This window comes from Haliotis rubra, unplaced genomic scaffold, assembly GCF_003918875.1.
Source record: "Haliotis rubra isolate DU_JTF1 unplaced genomic scaffold, ASM391887v1 Scf94, whole genome shotgun sequence".
Taxonomy (NCBI): Eukaryota; Metazoa; Mollusca; class Gastropoda; order Lepetellida; family Haliotidae; genus Haliotis; species Haliotis rubra.
This window is the reverse complement of record NW_025767679.1, coordinates 1,750,022-1,769,687: the sequence shown is the minus strand read 5'-3', so window position 1 is coordinate 1,769,687 and position 19,666 is coordinate 1,750,022. Positions and strand designations below refer to the sequence as shown.

The following is a 19,666-nucleotide window of genomic DNA, read 5'->3' as shown; positions in this document are numbered from 1 at the left end:
TCACAAACAGACATACACAGGCTCTGTATTATCACAAACAGACATACATACAGACTCACAGGTATGATGAACAGGAACACTTTTTATGGATAAACAACTTGTTTATTGCAGTGGATGCGACGTTCCGGTGTAGATCCTATCACCGTCAGCAAGAAAATGGTGATGATGATCATGGCAATTCCTTGATAACGGTGTAAGGATCTACACTAAAGTGTTCCTCGTAATGAATATACCTGTACGATACAGACAATGAACAGACTGTATTACCGTATACAACTGCCTATATAGTTCTATAGTCAGCAAAACACCAGCATGGCATATGAAGTATGAAATTACATGACATGAAATTAACTTCTGACAAGACATCACAGAAGCACTGCCTGACAGGTGAAATGAAAAACATTTTGACCAGATATTAACATTAATGTGTCTGGGGTACCTGCAGCACAAACAGAGAGTACACATACCATGGTGACTTTTATTGATATGTAGGGTTTGTTGAAAATGTAAACTTGTTATCGTAAGATAAGAACGTTTATGAAGCAGATGTAATTTTCTGCAGTTAACATTCTGTTATGGAAGAAAAAAACTCGGATCGAACTTCTACACAGGCTTTAATAAACTACACAGAAGAGAGGGTAATTTGTCTTGTACATTCCATACTTTCTACTATACCAAAGGTTAACGGTTATCTCTGACAGTTTCTTTGGGATTAATATTTCAGAGTATGTTATCAGTTTATCTCGTCTATTCACAAATAAAATCAGTTGCCTCCATTGTGCAACATAACCGAGCATGTGACTTTAAATATCCCAGTTATCTTCGTATCTCAGATATCCCGGGCTCCATTCATCCTCCAGCCTTTGAGGGACGTGGATCTATAGCAATTTTTGCTGACTTTGCCACAGTTATGGATTGAAAGCTTGTACATTTACTAGCATGTATTAGCTGGCCAATGATTATTTGAAATTTACGCGACTCGGCGAGGTTTGGACACCAGCTGACGACACATTGATTCTACTTTTACTTTCTATTTCCAAGAAGCGGCGATCATTTCACAACCAGCAAGGCGGAGTAGCACCCTTATTTGGATATTACCGTTTGCTTCTACTTGATACGTAGATAGGAATTACAACAACGCGCAACAGTTTGTCTGACCAGGTAAGTCGCAGCTTTCTCTTCACACCGCCATTTTCTCCCGATGTGTGCCGTGTTTGTAAATATCGATAGGTCAGCAGAAACCTCGTATTCACTGAGCGGTTAACCCTTGGTGTGTTGAAGCTGTTCAGTATGATATGTCAGCTAGTTTAATACGAGCGCTACGTCGGGTGTGGAGCTATAAAATATGTACAGTAGGCATCTCACAATTGGATAGCTTGTACCTATTATGTACGCCACGAAATGTGACGGTAATTCGATAATGTTGAAGGTATAAGTCCGTGTCCGTGCACACAGACAAATAGACGGACACAGACAGTGACATTATACACAATAACCATTAGAGAGAATATGTATTCTCTCTCTCTCTCTAATATATTTATATATATATATATATATGTGTGTGTGTGTGTGTGTGTGTGTGTGTGTGTGTGTGTGTGTGTGTGTGTGTGTGTGTGCATCTGTGAATGTCTATAGACACACAAGCAGCACACAGACACTCTCATATATAAGTTCTCTCTCACTGTAACTGTCCATTTCGTCAGTTTCAAACAACAATATTAATTCAGTATTGTGTAGGCCTAAGCATCATGTTTTTCCAATGTTGGTCACATTGACCACTACTCAGACCTGGTGGCGTGTGTTGGCATGGACATGTGTGACGCCATACCTAGCAAAGTGACCGTTCAACAGTGTCACTGGGTGAATACAGTGCCCTCATATACAGGTTGACATAGAAATAACATGTATCCGTGTGTAGAACTAACTGTAGTACGTATTTGTGCAAAGACGAGAGCTGATGCCTCTGTGGAACGTTCTGGATGTTCTTAAATATATTCCTGATGGTAAAGGACGCGACTGTCTACAGAGGAAGGTCTTTATGGCAATGCCTTCTATTACGAGCTGATATTCCCCGGTTGTGATCTAGAAATTTCATCTTCTTCATCAGTCCGTCTAAAGTACTGGCCTCTATTCCTCTGCCTTGTATTACTGCAGTGAGTGAGTGAGTGAGAGACTGAGTGAGTGAGTGGCTAGAGTTTCCCTCTTCCAGCGATAACACGGCTGGGGACACCGCACTTATCACATTGTATCCATTAGGGTATTCGAACCCGGGTCTTCGGTGTGATGAGCAAACGCTTTAACAACCAGGCTACCCTACCGCCTCCACATGACTATTGAACAAAGTACATGTACCTATGGCTCAATTCTGTGTCAGCAGTTTACCTCAATGCACAATAAAACTGCGTGAAACAGTGTCGAAACTGCTCTTGACCTATTTCAGTCGATGATTAGATTTAAAAAGATAACGCATGTCGCCAGTAGGGGCAAATAGTTCCTTATAATCTCATCAAAACAAAATTTGGTTAGGGTTTTTTATTCTCTGAATATCGCCGCCTGTGGTAAACTGAGCTAGTGAATATGTATGGACTGGGATATAATCGTGTCATTTGTTAGCTTGAGATTTGAACTAAACCTGTGAGACACCATATTGCCCCCTTCTAACCTGATACACAGCCCTCGACGTACCAGCCTCCATCTTGATAAATATGGCACTTATCATTACACCGTGTTTGGTTGTCAGGGCCATATTATAATGGTCAGTCATTACCGAAAAGCCACTGCTATATTTGCTTTCCATAATAAGAAAAAAAGGTTGGTTTTAGACATTCGCTTATCTTTCAGCATTAGCTGTGATATTGTTTACTCAATCAGATTGAAACCACAGGGCATTTTATCGTGACTGGCTGGTTATTGATCGTAATATCAAACGCTTATACGTTATATAAGCTGAATTACACTTTTCCCAGATTATATATTGACTTAATGCCCCATAGCACGGTGTTAGTGTATTTACTATGGAGAGGGTAGGGTAGGTTGTCCGCAGCCAAGGTATATCTCCATCTCCGCACTAAACAAAGACTGTTTAGTCTGTTTTGATTTGAATGCATCCCATGTTTTGACCCGATCTAGTTTTGTATGTCCACGCCTGTGCTTTGTCTGACCTGGTTCTGTGTGTACCTCGACCTCACCTCCTCGGATATGTCCTGTGACATTTACAGGCTTAAGTGACCATGTCTGTACTCCGTGTCCCAATGGATTGAGCGTGTGATGACGTGGTACCATGTGTCCGTGCCTTGAACAAAACTAAGCTAACCTGATCCCCTGTGTCCGTGCATTGACCTAACCTGGTCCTTTGTGTCCGTACCTTGAGCTAACCTGGCCCTCTGTGTCCGTACCTTGAGCTAACCTGGCCCTCTGTGTCCGTACCTTGAGCTAACCTGGTCCTTTGCATCCGTACCTTGAGCTAACCTGGCCCTCTGTGTCCGTACCTTGAGCTAACCTGGTCCTTCTGTGTCCGTACCTTGAGCTAACCTGGTCCTTTGCATCCGTACCTTGAGCTAACCTGGTCCTCTGTGTCCGTACCTTGAGCTAACCTGGCCCTCTGTGTCCGTACCTTGAGCTAACCTGGTCCTTTGCATCCGTACCTTGAGCTAACCTGGCCCTCTGTGTCCGTACCTTGAGCTAACCTGGTCCTTTGCATCCGTACCTTGAGCTAACCTGGCCCTCTGTGTCCGTACCTTGAGCTAACCTGGTCCTTTGCATCCGTACCTTGAGCTAACCTGGCCCTCTGTGTCCGTACCTTGAGCTAACCTGGTCCTTTGCATCCGTACCTTGAGTTAACCTGGTCCTCTGTGTCCGTACCTTGAGCTAACCTGGCCTTCTGTGTCCGTACCTTGAGCTAACCTGGTCCTTTGCATCCGTACCTTGAGCTAACCTGGCCCTCTGTGTCCGTACCTTGAGCTAACCTGGTCCTTTGCATCCGTACCTTGAGCTAACCTGGCCCTCTGTGTCCGTACCTTGAGCTAACCTGGCCCTCTGTGTCCGTACCTTGAGCTAACCTGGTCCTTTGCATCCGTACCTTGAACTAACCTGGCCCTCTGTGTCCGTACCTTGAGCTAACCTGGCCCTCTGTGTCCGTACCTTGAGCTAACCTGGTCCTTTGCATCCGTACCTTGAACTAACCTGGCCCTCTGTGTCCGTACCTTGAACTAACCTGGTCCTTTGCATCCGTACCTTGAGCTAACCTGGCCCTCTGTGTCCGTACCTTGAGCTAACCTGGCCCTCTGTGTCCGTACCTTGAGCTAACCTGGTCCTTTGCATCCGTACCTTGAGCTAACCTGGTCCTTTGCATCCGTACCTTGAACTAACCTGGCCCTCTGTGTCCGTACCTTGAGCTAACCTGGTCCTTTGCATCCGTACCTTGAGCTAACCTGGCCTTCTGTGTCCGTACCTTGAGCTAACCTGGTCCTTTGCATCCGTACCTTGAACTAACCTGGCCCTCTGTGTCCGTACCTTGAGCTAACCTGGCCCTCTGTGTCCGTACCTTGAGCTAACCTGGTCCTTTGCATCCGTACCTTGAGCTAACCTGGCCCTCTGTGTCCGTACCTTGAGAACTAACCTGGCCCTCTGTGTCCGTACCTTGAGCTAACCTGGTCCTTTGCATCCGTACCTTGAGCTAACCTGGCCCTCTGTGTCCGTACCTTGAGCTAACCTGGTCCTCTGCATCCGTACCTTGAGCTAACCTGGCCCTCTGTGTCCGTACCTTGAGCTAACCTGGCCCTCTGTGTCCGTACCTTGAGCTAACCTGGTCCTTTGCATCCGTACCTTGAGCTAACCTGGTCCTTTGCATCCGTACCTTGAACTAACCTGGCCCTCTGTGTCCGTACCTTGAGCTAACCTGGTCCTCTGCATCCGTACCTTGAACTAACCTGGTCCTTGCATCCGTACCTTGAGCTAACCTGGCCCTCTGTGTCCGTACCTTGAGCTAACCTGGTCCTCTGCATCCGTACCTTGAGCTAACCTGGTCCTGCATCCGTACCTTGAACTAACCTGGCCCTCTGTGTCCGTACCTTGAGCTAACCTGGTCCTTTGCATCCGTACCTTGAGCTAACCTGGCCCTCTGTGTCCGTACCTTGAGCTAACCTGGTCCTTTGCATCCGTACCTTGAGCTAACCTGGCCCTCTGTGTCCGTACCTTGAGCTAACCTGGTCCTTTGCATCCGTACCTTGAGTTAACCTGGTCCTTTGCATCCGTACCTTGAACTAACCTGGCCCTCTGTGTCCGTACCTTGAGCTAACCTGGCCCTCTGTGTCCGTACCTTGAGCTAACCTGGTCCTTTGCATCCGTACCTTGAGCTAACCTGGTCCTCTGTGTCCGTACCTTGAGCTAACCTGGTCCTTGTCATCCGTACCTTGAGCTAACCTGGCCCTCTGTGTCCGTACCTTGAGCTAACCTGGTCCTTTGCATCCGTACCTTGAGCTAACCTGGCCCTCTGTGTCCGTACCTTGAGCTAACCTGGTCCTTTGCATCCGTACCTTGAGCTAACCTGGCCCTCTGTGTCCGTACCTTGAGCTAACCTGGCCCTCTGTGTCCGTACCTTGAGCTAACCTGGTCCTTTGCATCCGTACCTTGAGCTAACCTGGCCCTCTGTGTCCGTACCTTGAGCTAACCTGGTCCTCTGTGTCCGTACCTTGAGCTAACCTGGTCCTTTGCATCCGTACCTTGAACTAACCTGGCCCTCTGTGTCCGTACCTTGAGCTAACCTGGCCCTCTGTGTCCGTACCTTGAGCTAACCTGGTCCTTTGCATCCGTACCTTGAGCTAACCTGGCCCTCTGTGTCCGTACCTTGAGCTAACCTGGCCTTCTGTGTCCGTACCTTGAGCTAACCTTTGTCCGTACCTTGAGCTAACCTGGTCCTTTGCATCCGTACCTTGAGCTAACCTGGTCCTCTGTGTCCGTACCTTGAGCTAACCTGGTCCTCTGTGTCCGTACCTTGAGCTAACCTGGTCCTCTGTGTCCGTACCTTGAGCTAACCTGGCCCTCTGTGTCCGTACCTTGAGCTAACCTGGTCCTTTGCATCCGTACCTTGAGCTAACCTGGCCCTCTGTGTCCGTACCTTGAGCTAACCTGGTCCTTTGCATCCGTACCTTGAGCTAACCTGGCCCTCTGTGTCCGTACCTTGAGCTAACCTGGTCCTTTGCATCCGTACCTTGAGCTAACCTGGTCCTTTGCATCCGTACCTTGAACTAACCTGGCCCTCTGTGTCCGTACCTAACCTGGTCCTTGAGCTAAACCTGGTCCTTTGCATCCGTACCTTGAGCTAACCTGGCCCTCTGTGTCCGTACCTTGAGCTAACCTGGTCCTTTGCATCCGTACCTTGAGCTAACCTGGTCCTCTGCATCCGTACCTTGAGCTAACCTGGCCCTCTGTGTCCGTACCTTGAGCTAACCTGGTCCTTTGCATCCGTACCTTGAGCTAACCTGGCCCTCTGTGTCCGTACCTTGAGCTAACCTGGTCCTTTGCATCCGTACCTTGAGCTAACCTGGCCCTCTGTGTCCGTACCTTGAGCTAACCTGGCCCTCTGTGTCCGTACCTTGAGCTAACCTGGTCCTTTGCATCCGTACCTTGAACTAACCTGGCCCTCTGTGTCCGTACCTTGAGCTAACCTGGCCTTCTGTGTCCGTACCTTGAGCTAACCTGGAGCTAACCTGGTCCTTTGCATCCGTACCTTGAGCTAACCTGGCCCTCTGTGTCCGTACCTTGAACTAACCTGGTCCTCTGTGTCCGTACCTTGAGCTAACCTGGTCCTTTGCATCCGTACCTTGAGCTAACCTGGCCCTCTGTGTCCGTACCTTGAGCTAACCTGGTCCTCTGTGTCCGTACCTTGAGCTAACCTGGTCCTCTTGATCCGTACCTTGAACTAACCTGGCCCTCTGTGTCCGTACCTTGAGCTTTGCATCCGTCCTTTCTGTGTCCGTACCTTGAGCTAACCTGGCCCTTCTGTGTCCGTACCTTGAGCTAACCTGGTCCTTTGCATCCGTACCTTGAGCTAACCTGGCCCTCTGTGTCCGTACCTTGAGCTAACCTGGTCCTTTGCATCCGTACCTTGAGCTAACCTGGCCCTTCTGTGTCCGTACCTTGAGCTAACCTGGTCCTTTGCATCCGTACCTTGAGTTAACCTGGTCCTTTGCATCCGTACCTTGAACTAACCTGGCCCTCTGTGTCCGTACCTTGAGCTAACCTGGCCCTCTGTGTCCGTACCTTGAGCTAACCTGGTCCTTTGCATCCGTACCTTGAGCTAACCTGGCCCTCTGTCCGTCCCTGTGTCCGTACCTTGACCTTGAACTAACCTGGCCCTCTGTGTCCGTACCTTGAGCTAACCTGGTCCTTTGCATCCGTACCTTGAGCTAACCTGGCCCTCTGTGTCCGTACCTTGAGCTAACCTGGTCCTTTGCATCCGTACCTTGAGCTAACCTGGCCCTCTGTGTCCGTACCTTGAGCTAACCTGGCCTTCTGTGTCCGTACCTTGAGCTAACCTGGTCCTTTGCATCCGTACCTTGAGCTAACCTGGTCCTTTGCATCCGTACCTTGAACTAACCTGGCCCTCTGTGTCCGTACCTTGAGCTAACCTGGTCCTTTGCATCCGTACCTTGAGCTAACCTGGCCCTCTGTGTCCGTACCTTGAGCTAACCTGGTCCTTTGCATCCGTACCTTGAGCTAACCTGGCCCTCTGTGTCCGTACCTTGAGCTAACCTGGTCCTTTGCATCCGTACCTTGAGTTAACCTGGTCCTTTGCATCCGTACCTTGAACTAACCTGGCCCTCTGTGTCCGTACCTTGAGCTAACCTGGCCCTCTGTGTCCGTACCTTGAGCTAACCTGGTCCTTTGCATCCGTACCTTGAGCTAACCTGGCCCTCTGTGTCCGTACCTTGAGCAAACCTGGTCCTTTGCATCCGTACCTTGAGCTAACCTGGCCCTCTGTGTCCGTACCTTGAGCTAACCTGGCCCTTTGTGTCCGTACCTTGAGCTAACCTGGTCCTTTGCATCCGTACCTTGAGCTAACCTGGCCCTATGTGTCCGTACCTTGAGCTAACCTGGCCTTCTGTGTCCGTACCTTGAGCTAACCTGGTCCTTTGCATCCGTACCTTGAACTAACCTGGCCCTCTGTGTCCGTACCTTGAGCTAACCTGGTCCTTTGCATCCGTACCTTGAGCTAACCTGGCCCTCTGTGTCCGTACCTTGAGCTAACCTGGTCCTTTGCATCCGTACCTTGAGCTAACCTGGCCCTCTGTGTCCGTACCTTGAGCTAACCTGGTCCTTTGCATCCGTACCTTGAACTAACCTGGCCCTCTGTGTCCGTACCCTTGAGCTAACCTGGTCCTTGTGCATCCGTACCTTGAGCTAACCTGGCCCTCTGTGTCCGTACCTTGAGCTAACCTGGTCCTTTGCATCCGTACCTTGAGCTAACCTGGTCCTTTGCATCCGTACCTTGAACTAACCTGGCCCTCTGTGTCCGTACCTTGAGCTAACCTGGTCCTTTGCATCCGTACCTTGAGCTAACCTGGCCCTCTGTGTCCGTACCTTGAGCTAACCTGGTCCTTTGCATCCGTACCTTGAACTAACCTGGCCCTCTGTGTCCGTACCTTGAGCTAACCTGGTCCTTTGCATCCGTACCTTGAGCTAACCTGGTCCTTTGTGTCCGTACCTTGAGCTAACCTGGCCTTCTGTGCATCCGTACCTTGAGCTAACCTGGTCCTTTGCATCCGTACCTTGAACTAACCTGACCCTCTGTGTCCGTACCTTGAGCTAACCTGATCATCTGTGTTCGTGCCTTGAGCAAACCTGGTCCTTTGTCTATGCACCATGAAGTAACCTGGTTCTCTGCATCCGTGCCTTTGTCCTTTATGATCATGTGTTGGTTCCCAATGTACCATGTCTGTACTAAGTACATACCGATCATGAGCAGATGTTATGGCGAGGTCCTTCCTTGTTGAGGAGACTGTACTTCCGGGTACAGCCCGGGTACAGATCTTAATGTGTAACTATCAATACGTGCTTACCTTGTACGGCACGACAGACTGCACATACTATTTAGTTAAAACACCCTCGACACTTATAATGGACAATACAAATGTTGGGAAGCAGTCCTCAAAACACGCTAACAAACGCTTAAGATTTTCCGCCGGTCTTAACTGTCCATTTACTTCATGAAATAACTATAAAGTTGAAGAGCGGTCGCTATCTCCTTCGGTTAAGGAGCCGCGATATGCGCAGATTACTGCCCCACCCACGCTTGTCTGTATAATGGGTTTGTTTAGGAAACGCGAATGACAAATAATAGATGTTCGAAAAGCAGGTTATTAATGGGATATGAATTTTATATCAATATTACGAACAACATTGCCTTAGCCACAAAGATATCGGTTCAACGCCGAGGGTCGTTTCCAACTTCCTTTACTAAGACAGAAGTTTGTAGAAACGTGAGCGTACCGTAATAAACATTCAATAAGTACCATAATATATAGGGATGTGTATTGGCAAATGTTCAGGTACCCGTACTGAGAGTTTGACAGTGAGTGACACTAATGTGTACATGTCAATCCTACATAATAACCCCTTACCATATAGGTTCTGGTTCTGATAACACCAATATTAAGCTTAGGTTGCATAGTCCGGGATTCTAGTTCCTATTTTATACAGTTTATAGTATTACAGTATGCCGTTCTGTCATTGAATAACGAAGGCAAACATCGGTTGTGAAGGAAAGTCTGTGTAGATTTTAATTTAAATCATAAAGATAATCACCAAATCGTCAAATATGTTTTTACCCAGTCTGCCGGTTCTCAGAGAAAATATTAAAATACGTATCGTTTGAAAAGCGTATTGCCGCATACCGGTATTCCGCTGATATCTTGGAGTCCTAGTAATAAACATGCAATAAGTATCGTAATAAACATGCAATAAGTATCGTAATAAACATGCAATAAGTATCGTAATAAACATGCAATAAGTATCGTAATAAACATGCAATAAGTATCGTAATAAACATGCAATAAGTATCGTAATAAACATGCAATAAGTATCGTAATAAACATGCAATAAGTATCGTAATAAACATGCAATAAGTATCGTAATAAACATGCAATAAGTATCGTAATAAACATGCAATAAGTCGTAATATACAATGCAATAAGTATCGTAATAAACATGCAATAAGTATCGTAATAAACATGCAATAAGTATCGTAATAAACATGCAATAAGTATCGTAATAAACATGCAATAAGTATCGTAATAAACATGCAATAAGTATCGTAATAAACATGCAATAAGTATCGTAATAAACATGCAATAAGTATCGTAATAAACATGCAATAAGTATCGTAATAAACATGCAATAAACATGCAATAAGTATCGTAATAAACATGCAATAAGTATCGTAATAAACAATAAGCATCGCAATAAACATGCAATAAGTAAATAAACATGCAATAAGTATCGTAATAAACATGCAATAAGTATCGTAATAAACATGCAATAAGTATCGTAATAAACATGCAATAAGTATCGTAATAAACATGCAATAAGTATCGTAATAAACATGCAATAAGTATTGTAATAAACATGCAATAAGTATCGTAATAAACATGCAATAAGTATCGTAATAAACATGCAATAAGTATCGTAATAAACATGCAATAAGTATCGTAATATAATGCAATAAACATGCAATAAGTATCGTAATAAACATGCAATAAGTATCGTAATAAACATGCAATAAGTATCGTAATGAACATGCAATAAGTATCGTAATATAATGCAATAAACATGCAATAAGTATCGTAATAAACATGCAATAAGTAATAAACATACAATGCAATAAACATGCAATAAGTATCGTAATAAACATGCAATAAGTATCGTAATAAACATGCAATAAGTGCATCGTAATAAACATGCAATAAGTATCGTAATATAATGCAATAAACGTAATGCAAATAAGTATCGTAATAAACATGCAATAAGTATCGTAATAAACATGCAATAAGTATCGTAATAAACATGCAATAAGTATCGTAATAAAATGCAATAAACATGCAATAAGTATCGTAATAAACATGCAATAAGTATCGTAATAAACATGCAATAAGTATCGTAATAAACATGCAATAAGTATCGTAATAAACATGCAATAAGTATCGTAATAAACATGCAATAAGTATCGTAATAAACATGCAATAAGTATCGTAATATAATGCAATAAACATGCAATAAGTATCGTAATAAACATGCAATAAGTATCGTAATAAACATGCAATAAGTATCGTAATAAACATGCAATAAGTATCGTAATAAACATGCAATAAGTATCGTAATAAACATGCAATAAGTAAACAAGCAAGATACGTAATAAACATGCAATAAGTATCGTAATAAAAATAAACATGCAATAATATCGTAATAAACATGCAATAAGTATCGTAATAAACATGCAATAAGTATCGTAATAAACATGCAATAAGTATCGTAATATAAACATGCAATAAGTATCGTAATAAACATGCAATAAGTATCGTAATAAACATGCAATAAGTATCGTAATAAACATGCAATAAGTATCGTAATAAACATGCAATAAGTATCGTAATAAACATGCAATAAGTATCGTAATATAATGCAATAAACAAGCAATAAGTATCGTAATAAACATGCAATAAGTATCGTAATAAACATGCAATAAGTATCAATAATAAACATGCAATAAGTATCGTAATAAACATGCAATAAGTATCGTAATAAACATGCAATAAGTATATAATGCAATAAGTATCGTATAAACATGCAATAAGTATCGTAATAAACATGCAATAAGTATCGTAATAAATAAACATGCAATATAAACTATGTATAAATATCGTAATAAACATGCAATAAGTATCGTAATAAACATGCAATAAGTATATCGTAATGCAAAATCATGCAATAAGTATCGTAATAAACATAATAAACATGCAATAAGTATCGTAATAAACATGCAATAAGTATCGTAATAAACATGCAATAAACATGCAATAAACATAAGTATCGTAATAAACATGCAATAAGTATCATAATAAACATGCAATAAGTATCGTAATAAACATGCAATAAGTATCGTAATAAACATGCAATAAGTATCGTAATATAATGCAATAAGTATCATGCAATAAACATGCAATAAGTATCGTAATAAACATGCAATAAGTATTGTAGTAAACATTCAATAAGTATTGTAATAAACATGCAATAAGTATCGTAATAAACATGCAATAAGTATCGTAATAAACATGCAATAAGTATCGTAATATAATGCAATAAACATGCAATAAGTATAGTAATGAACATGCAATAAGTATCGTAATAAACATGCAATAAGTATCGTAATAAACATGCAATAAGTATCGTAATAAACATGCAATAAGTATCGTAATAATCATGCAATAAGTAGTAAATAATTGTTTCAAGGTCACACTATCCATGAGACAGATACCCATTAAGAGGCTTTCTAAAGTTAGTAACTTTACATATCCCATCTTCACCACATAATACATATATACATATACAAGTATATACATAGTGTACATTTATTGTCTTTGTCTCCGAGTGTACCGACAGGTTTTATGCGTGACAGAAAAACACAAAATGGTAACTATATGAACTATTTACATATGCACAATTTTACTTCATTTAATGTTTGAATGTGCAGATCTTCCATTACATTTGTCTATCGCCTAATGAATTTTCCTGTGTTCGAATCCAGATTCATCGTGATGGTTTTTCTGCACCATGCCTGTAGTTATGATAAGGAACCTCTTAAAACCATCTCGATTATTCCATTGTCTCTATCAAGCAACACCGTACGTATTTTACACGTTTTGTATCACACGATGTGTATATTAACATAATTCACTTTTTGAACTGTATACCTTATACCCAATGTGTAACACCCGTGAAGATCCTAAAACTGGTTTTCAGCAATCAATGTGCAGTTCAATTTTAAATGTGTATATGACCCCTTACTCCAACTTGCAGTAAATCGCCTGCTTGATAAACCTGTTAGAATCTCACCGGAATGTCGCCTCAAGCAAAGTCATATATCTCTCGGGGAAAAAACACACGGTTGCACACGAGATACGATTATATACAGTTTCCAAGCAAAATAGAATCGTCATTAATACAAACGTCTTCTTCTTCGAACTATCTTCGAAATACCACCCAAACAAAATAAAATTTTGTTTAAATCGACCTTAAACACAACTCCAGCACTGTTGTGAACAGGCTTTTCTCAGTCTGTTGTCATATATTAGTCTGTCTCACAGTCCCTGAATCACATTATTTCCCCTACTGCCAAGCCTCTCTGCAGTGCCAAAGCCCTAAATAAAGCAAGTCTAGATTTCCTCAGGTTCAATCTCTGGTCTCCCTGGGGCTCCTTTTCAATTTAAATGGGCTTGTTTGTTACTATCAAAATGATATATATTCAGAGACTAAGCATTAGTCTAGTCATATATAGACGGTGAAAGTTATACAATGACTCGTGTGTTTAATGTGTAGGGTCTTGTGGATAGGGTGGGTTATAATGAAACATTTCCTATAATGACTGCAGTAGTCATACTAATAAGTCAATATAAATTAATAGATATACGTTCGTTTTGTTAAGCTCAGCTTTCCATTTTCATACATGATTTGTTTATAACTGCTATGGTTGGTTGGTTGTTTAATGCTGCACTCAGCAATATTCCAGCTATATGGCGGTGGTCTGTAAATAATCGAGTCTGGACCAGACAATCCAGTGATCAACAGGATGAGCATCGATCTACTCACTTGGGTTACGATGACATGTGTCAACCAAGTCAGCGAGACTGTCCACCCTATCACGTTAGTTGCCTCTTACGACAAGCGTGGGTTACTGAAGATCAATTCTAACCCGGATCTTCTCCGGCCCTCTAGTCAGGTGGGCTGGGCTGTATCCTGATGATCACAACTAATGGAGATCAATTCTAACCCGGATCCTCACAATTATATATGACTGGTATGAGTAACAAACTACCTATAATTACAATCTTTTAATAAACACTATCGGGGATGTGTATTCAGCACAATCTCCGTTTACAAGTATGAAGTAGATAACGACATGAGCGGAGGCTACATCGACCCTTTAACTGGCTATGTAAGTCATGCATAAATATCTCTTTTGAAATTTTCGCCAGGAATAATAGACAAAGATACAGATATGATGTACTAAAGTCATTCGTGGCTACCGGTCGAGTACCCAATGAGTAACTATAAAGGCTATAGACAAGCAGATCACACTTTACACACATATCACTGATGCCTTGTCTCCACCCGTGTCAGATGTACGCCACATTCCCAGGGTGTCTAATCAATATTAAATATCCAGAGATTCCATTCCTGATAACTGCTGACGTACATTATTTTCATGCACAACTCGTGTATTTGTTAGAGAAAATCTGGTTACTTTTTTCCCGAAGTTTCGAACAAACAGTGTGTACAATGTAAGTAAATATACACAGCGAACATTTGTTGCGTTGAATGATAAGCCTACTTTCATGTACGTAATGTGTTTAAGATCGATACGACGATTAGCGACAAGGAATGTTTATCTGTGTCATCGTACGCCATTAGTCCACCGGGTCCGATTTCACAAAGTCGGGTTTGTGTGTAGTTGTGTCACGATGCATATTTCGGTTTTAAGCCAGCCTGTGCAGTTACAACGCCCTCTATATGTCATCTGTCATACGATCTACGTCAGCAAAATACTGCACGAATGACATTGTTATTGCGCTTGGGACAAAACAAACAGGATAAGAAAGATAAGAAAGGGTAAGATTGCTTAAAATGTTGCAATAAAGGTATGTGCACTTATTTTGCTTACAAAATGAAATTATACAGACACATACATTGGCTGCTCCCTGGGAATAAATAGATTGTTTTAATTTCAGGTCGCAGGGACATTTAATCATTTATAGAGTTTGTGATTAAAATTTATACAACATAAATGGTCCATCGTTCTTGTGGGGACTGGTATAATTCCATAGCACAACCATATTTAGTAAGTTTAATAATATTTTAGCACTTAAGTATTTTAAGCACTTAGAGTAGATAAGGCTTACAAGGCTTTCGTGTGATGGGACCGTGTAAAATCTGGAGTGTGTAAACATTTGTCGGACATGGAAGATAAATGTGAAAGGGATTCCTGCACAGACAGCATTATTCCTGTGCTATAACAAACATGTCCACGACTGAAAGAAAATGCGTACAAACAAACCCAATGTCTGGATTCACCGATGAACACATATGGACGGACGAACGAAGATATATATTTTATTCACACAAAGTTTAAAATGTGAGAATGTATGCATGTCAACTTCTTTATTATGAGAAGAGTAAAGAAGTTGACACTCATAAACCCTCACCTTTTATGAGTGTCACTTCTAAATGCCGTTCAAAGACTTCACACAAATTCACCAGAAGCAATCCCTTGTTGACCCGTATTGGTTGGGCATGACGCAAGATGCTCGCTGACGTTGCCCAAACTAGGCCATGCACGATATATATTGTACACTGGGAGCAAACCCTGCACTGAACTATATATATTATAGGCACTGATAGTGATAACTAGATGACGGGATAACGAGGGAGTTGTGATGAACAGCTGATACAACATGTGACGGTCAAAGTGTGTTCGTCATCATTAAGTACTAGGAAATGGCAGAAATGACGTCATCATCATTTGCATTCTAGTAACGTTTGCCAGGTAGTTCTTTCTTCACGTTTGGGAACAGGTGGAAATATGACGATGCCAAATCTGGTGAATATGGGGATTTGCCATGAGTGCCTTTCTACCCAACATGTCTGTGAAGGCCAGCCATTCGCCAGAGCCGCTATATGTGTGTGATGGTGCCCATGTGACATTAAACGGAACCTCACCTCAAGAGTGTTCTTCACACTCTCATAACAGATGAGTTTGGGATTGGCAATGTGACCATCTTGAGTCTTGAGTAACTGATCAATATTTTCCTCAGTGGATCCAGTTGAAGGTCTTCCTGGTCATGGACCATCTTCGAGCCTTCTTTCCTCCGCTTAAATTCCACTGCTGCCAATTTCTTAACAGCGGCAGGGGAAGGGGCACCCCTCCACCCCACCCCCGACAGTTGACATTATTTGCGCAGTGATTGCGTTTGAGAGCTACCCCTTCCAGTCGAAAGAATTTGAAGACAGCAGCCACTTTTGTCCATTTTCAGAAACAGAGAGTACCTAGTGACTTTGTTGCCTGCATAAATATGCTACGTGTTTCTGTGCATGGTTCAAATGCAGCCCGTAAGCCTAAAATGTATGGGACTAGTTTGATGATCATCAATAAGGGTGTATACGGTGAGGCAGCGTATTGGTTAAATCGTCCGCCAGTCACGCCGAAGCCCAGGTCCGAATCTCCATGTCAGTACAATGTGTGAAGTCAATTTCTGGTGTCCCTCGCCGTGGTGTTGATGGAATATTGCTAAAACGGCCGTAAAACCATACTCACTCACTAACTCTTAAGGCTCAGAATCCGTCGAATGTGTGTGATACTGCCGACGGCCTGGACTAACACATAGCGCCATATGTTCTGTGACGTTTATTGGACACGCTGGACAACCGGAAATAGATGCATAGTCCAGACCTCGTTTTCAGCCCACATAACATTCGCACACAACCTGTACTGTACAGCGTTCTATTTCTATGAAGCAGCACAGCTTGGTTGGGAAACATATTCGCAAATGAATGGAAGGAGAAATTAACATTTCGAAACATAAATCTTTAAAATGACAAGACTACAGGGAACATATTCTGTGTATACGGTAAACGTTAGTGTTTAGGCAGTTTAACTTGCGTCAATAGCCAATACGCCCTCAGACATTACAGTGTACGTGACATGCATTCTGTACCGTAATGGAAAACGTGACAGTATAGCAAAGGTTGTTTTTCAAATAGATGAACATAAAAGAAAACGCGACATCCTTCTTCCGCATTGCGTTCAGAAGAAAACTATTAATGTCGTCTATATACATTAAACAGTTATAGCGTTTATATACAGCGAGGACCTTTGAACGCGGCAGTACAACATCACAAGAACTAGCAATAAGAAATTTATATTTTCCAGTCAGTTGATGTCTGGCTGAGCTCCTATTTAACAAACCGAGCTGGAGGCTGGGTGGCATAATGGTTAAATCGGTCGCTTTTTAACGCCTAAAAGCCGATTTCGATTCTCTGGTGTCCCAGCCGTGACATTGATGGCATATCGCTAAAAGCGGCGTAAAGCCCAACTCAGTGAGGCACAATATACATTGTAAACATTTGCGCTTGAACTGTTTTTGATGAATAAACACGAAACAGAAGTTAGATGTTTTTGCTTATATACTTGGCGTCTATTCAAAGCCGGTTTATATTTTCTCACCCACCTCTGAATCCAGGTGTGTGTACGTATACCCGAGGTACGACGGTACTTCCCAACACAGGTCTTCCTGGTTGTTTCAGCAATGGGGTCAGCGATACATAGACCTGTAGTTTACAAGAGAACGTCTGGCAGTTGAATTGAAAGATGTCTTGGTCTCACAAAGAAAACATGTTGTTAAACCTTTTAGTAGGTTTGTGTATCACGCAATAATATAAATCTAACAATTAAATACAAATATTACATTATAATTTGGGACTGGTTTGTGTGTGTGAGAGAGAGAGAGAGAGAGAGAGAGAGAGAGAGAGAGAGAGAGAGAGAGAGAGAGAGAGAGAGAGAGAGAGAGAGAGAGAGAGAGAGAGAGAGAGAGAGAGAGAGAGAGAGAGAGAGAGAATGATGATGATTTTCATGGGGAAGTATGTACAATATGTATGACCCCCCTAAATTAAAATATATGTACATATTAAGTGATAAACACAACACACACACACACACACCCCTGTCGTGTACAAAATCGATGACACCCCACCCCCACTCCCCTTTCCCGGCATAAATTATGAACGGTCCCTCATTTCAATTTAAAAATAAACACAAAAAAAAACAAGGTTACCATTTCAATACTGCTGCACAGATCTACTTGTGGTGCACGAAACTAATTGTTGTATTGCTAATTATTCCTACCCAAGCATGTGCGTTGTCTTCTGCACAGCATAGCTATGTTACTTCTATTGATGCCTGAAATGATTATAATAATATGTCATTTTAGGATTTTTCTTAAGATATATATATATATATATATCAACGTATATTCAAAATCACTTCTTGGGGACGCTATACATATTACACGAGCATTACAGTCAGTATCAGTGGTTTGAAGTTTCAACAAATGTGACAGCACTCAGTGAGCCTCACTCGACAAGACTCGACTCTTTCCGTGAGTAGCCGACGTAAACAGCATTTCCGGCGGCATTCGGTGAACTGAAATGGCTCGCAAAAACAACATGAAATCAGGTAAAGGAAATAATAATATTCTTCAGATAAGCTCGCGCGTTCATTCTCTGTTGACTTAATTACAAAAATACCCCCAAATTATGCAATAATTCCGGGTTTATTCGTGTATTAAACATGTCAGATACGTGTGACAAGCCTGAGCCATGTTTCGACAGCATGTGCAAGCGACGGGCGTTCACCATTGAACAACGAGTTTGACAGATGCAACCGAGGTACCGGCAGTTGACCCATGACAGCTCTTTGGGTAATATCTTTGGACTACGCGTGATAGCTGGTTATATTCTATCCATGTTATAACGGAGAAAGCAGGAAGAGTTGCCTTAAAGTATAGGCTCAAATCTTGCTTTCATATCAGTCAATTATTGAAATTGACCAAGTGCGTGCTGCCACTTCAGCAGTTTGTAACAAGATCTCCGTGTGAATGTTTTGCGCTATTTCTAGATGACAACCAATTAGGAATAATTTTCCACGTTTTTCATAAGCATTATATCCTTTAGTGTAACTTTTTCATGTACGGAATTTCATGTGACTAATATTGGAATGTTTTGTCGACAAATTATTTACAGAGTTACCTCCCTTTGTCCACTGCTCCATTTGGGCTGTCCATCAACGATGTTAAATTTTTAAAATATATTTAACACAAATATTTTTATGTTCACTGCTCCTCAGACACGCGAAATTCAACGAAAATCGTTATGGCATTTTAGTTTTTATATTTGACAGTTCATTGGTAGCAGTTTTAGCAAACCCCAGGGTGACAGGTGATGTTATTTTTCTTGTTGACATATAAGGATATATTCATGTTTGAATAAAATATGGAAATATGTACCAAACATAATATGGTACCCAGGTAAACTGACATATCTTTAAAGGTTAAGTTGCCATGTATACTGATACTAGGACTGACACAAATATATATACACCTTTGATATTCTTGGTTGGAAAAGGTCCCCTGTAACGTGTCATGGTTGTATGAGGCTAACTCCAGACTCCATGACTTGGTTGATAGTGTGTCACCATGCCTGGTTGTGAATCTTTGCTCCCAGTACTGGAGTTTCTGGTCCAGATTGTTTACAAGCAACAGTATATTGTGGAGTGGAAACAAACGTTTTATATGTCTGTTTGGAAGTTAGTTTACTGCTATTGGGTATGATTAGTTATATGCAA

General features: G+C 42.1%; 1 protein-coding gene across 4 annotated transcripts in view; it reads left to right on the top strand.

The window, feature by feature from the left end:
• Positions 1-853: 853 nt before the first annotated feature.
• Positions 854-19,666, top strand: part of LOC124264756 (spermatogenesis-associated serine-rich protein 2-like) — a 51,371-nt gene continuing 32,558 nt past the window's right edge. For 2 of the 4 annotated variants that reach the window (XM_046699534.1, XM_046699531.1), the window contains exon 1: positions 18,664-18,743. In XM_046699534.1, the coding sequence (XP_046555490.1) occupies positions 18,701-18,743 (43 nt within the window). In that variant the 5' untranslated portion in view covers positions 18,664-18,700. Of the gene's footprint in view, positions 1,162-18,395; positions 18,500-18,663; positions 18,744-19,666 lie in introns of those variants that run through there. The other 2 variants (XM_046699535.1, XM_046699532.1) reach the window with 2 other exon arrangements.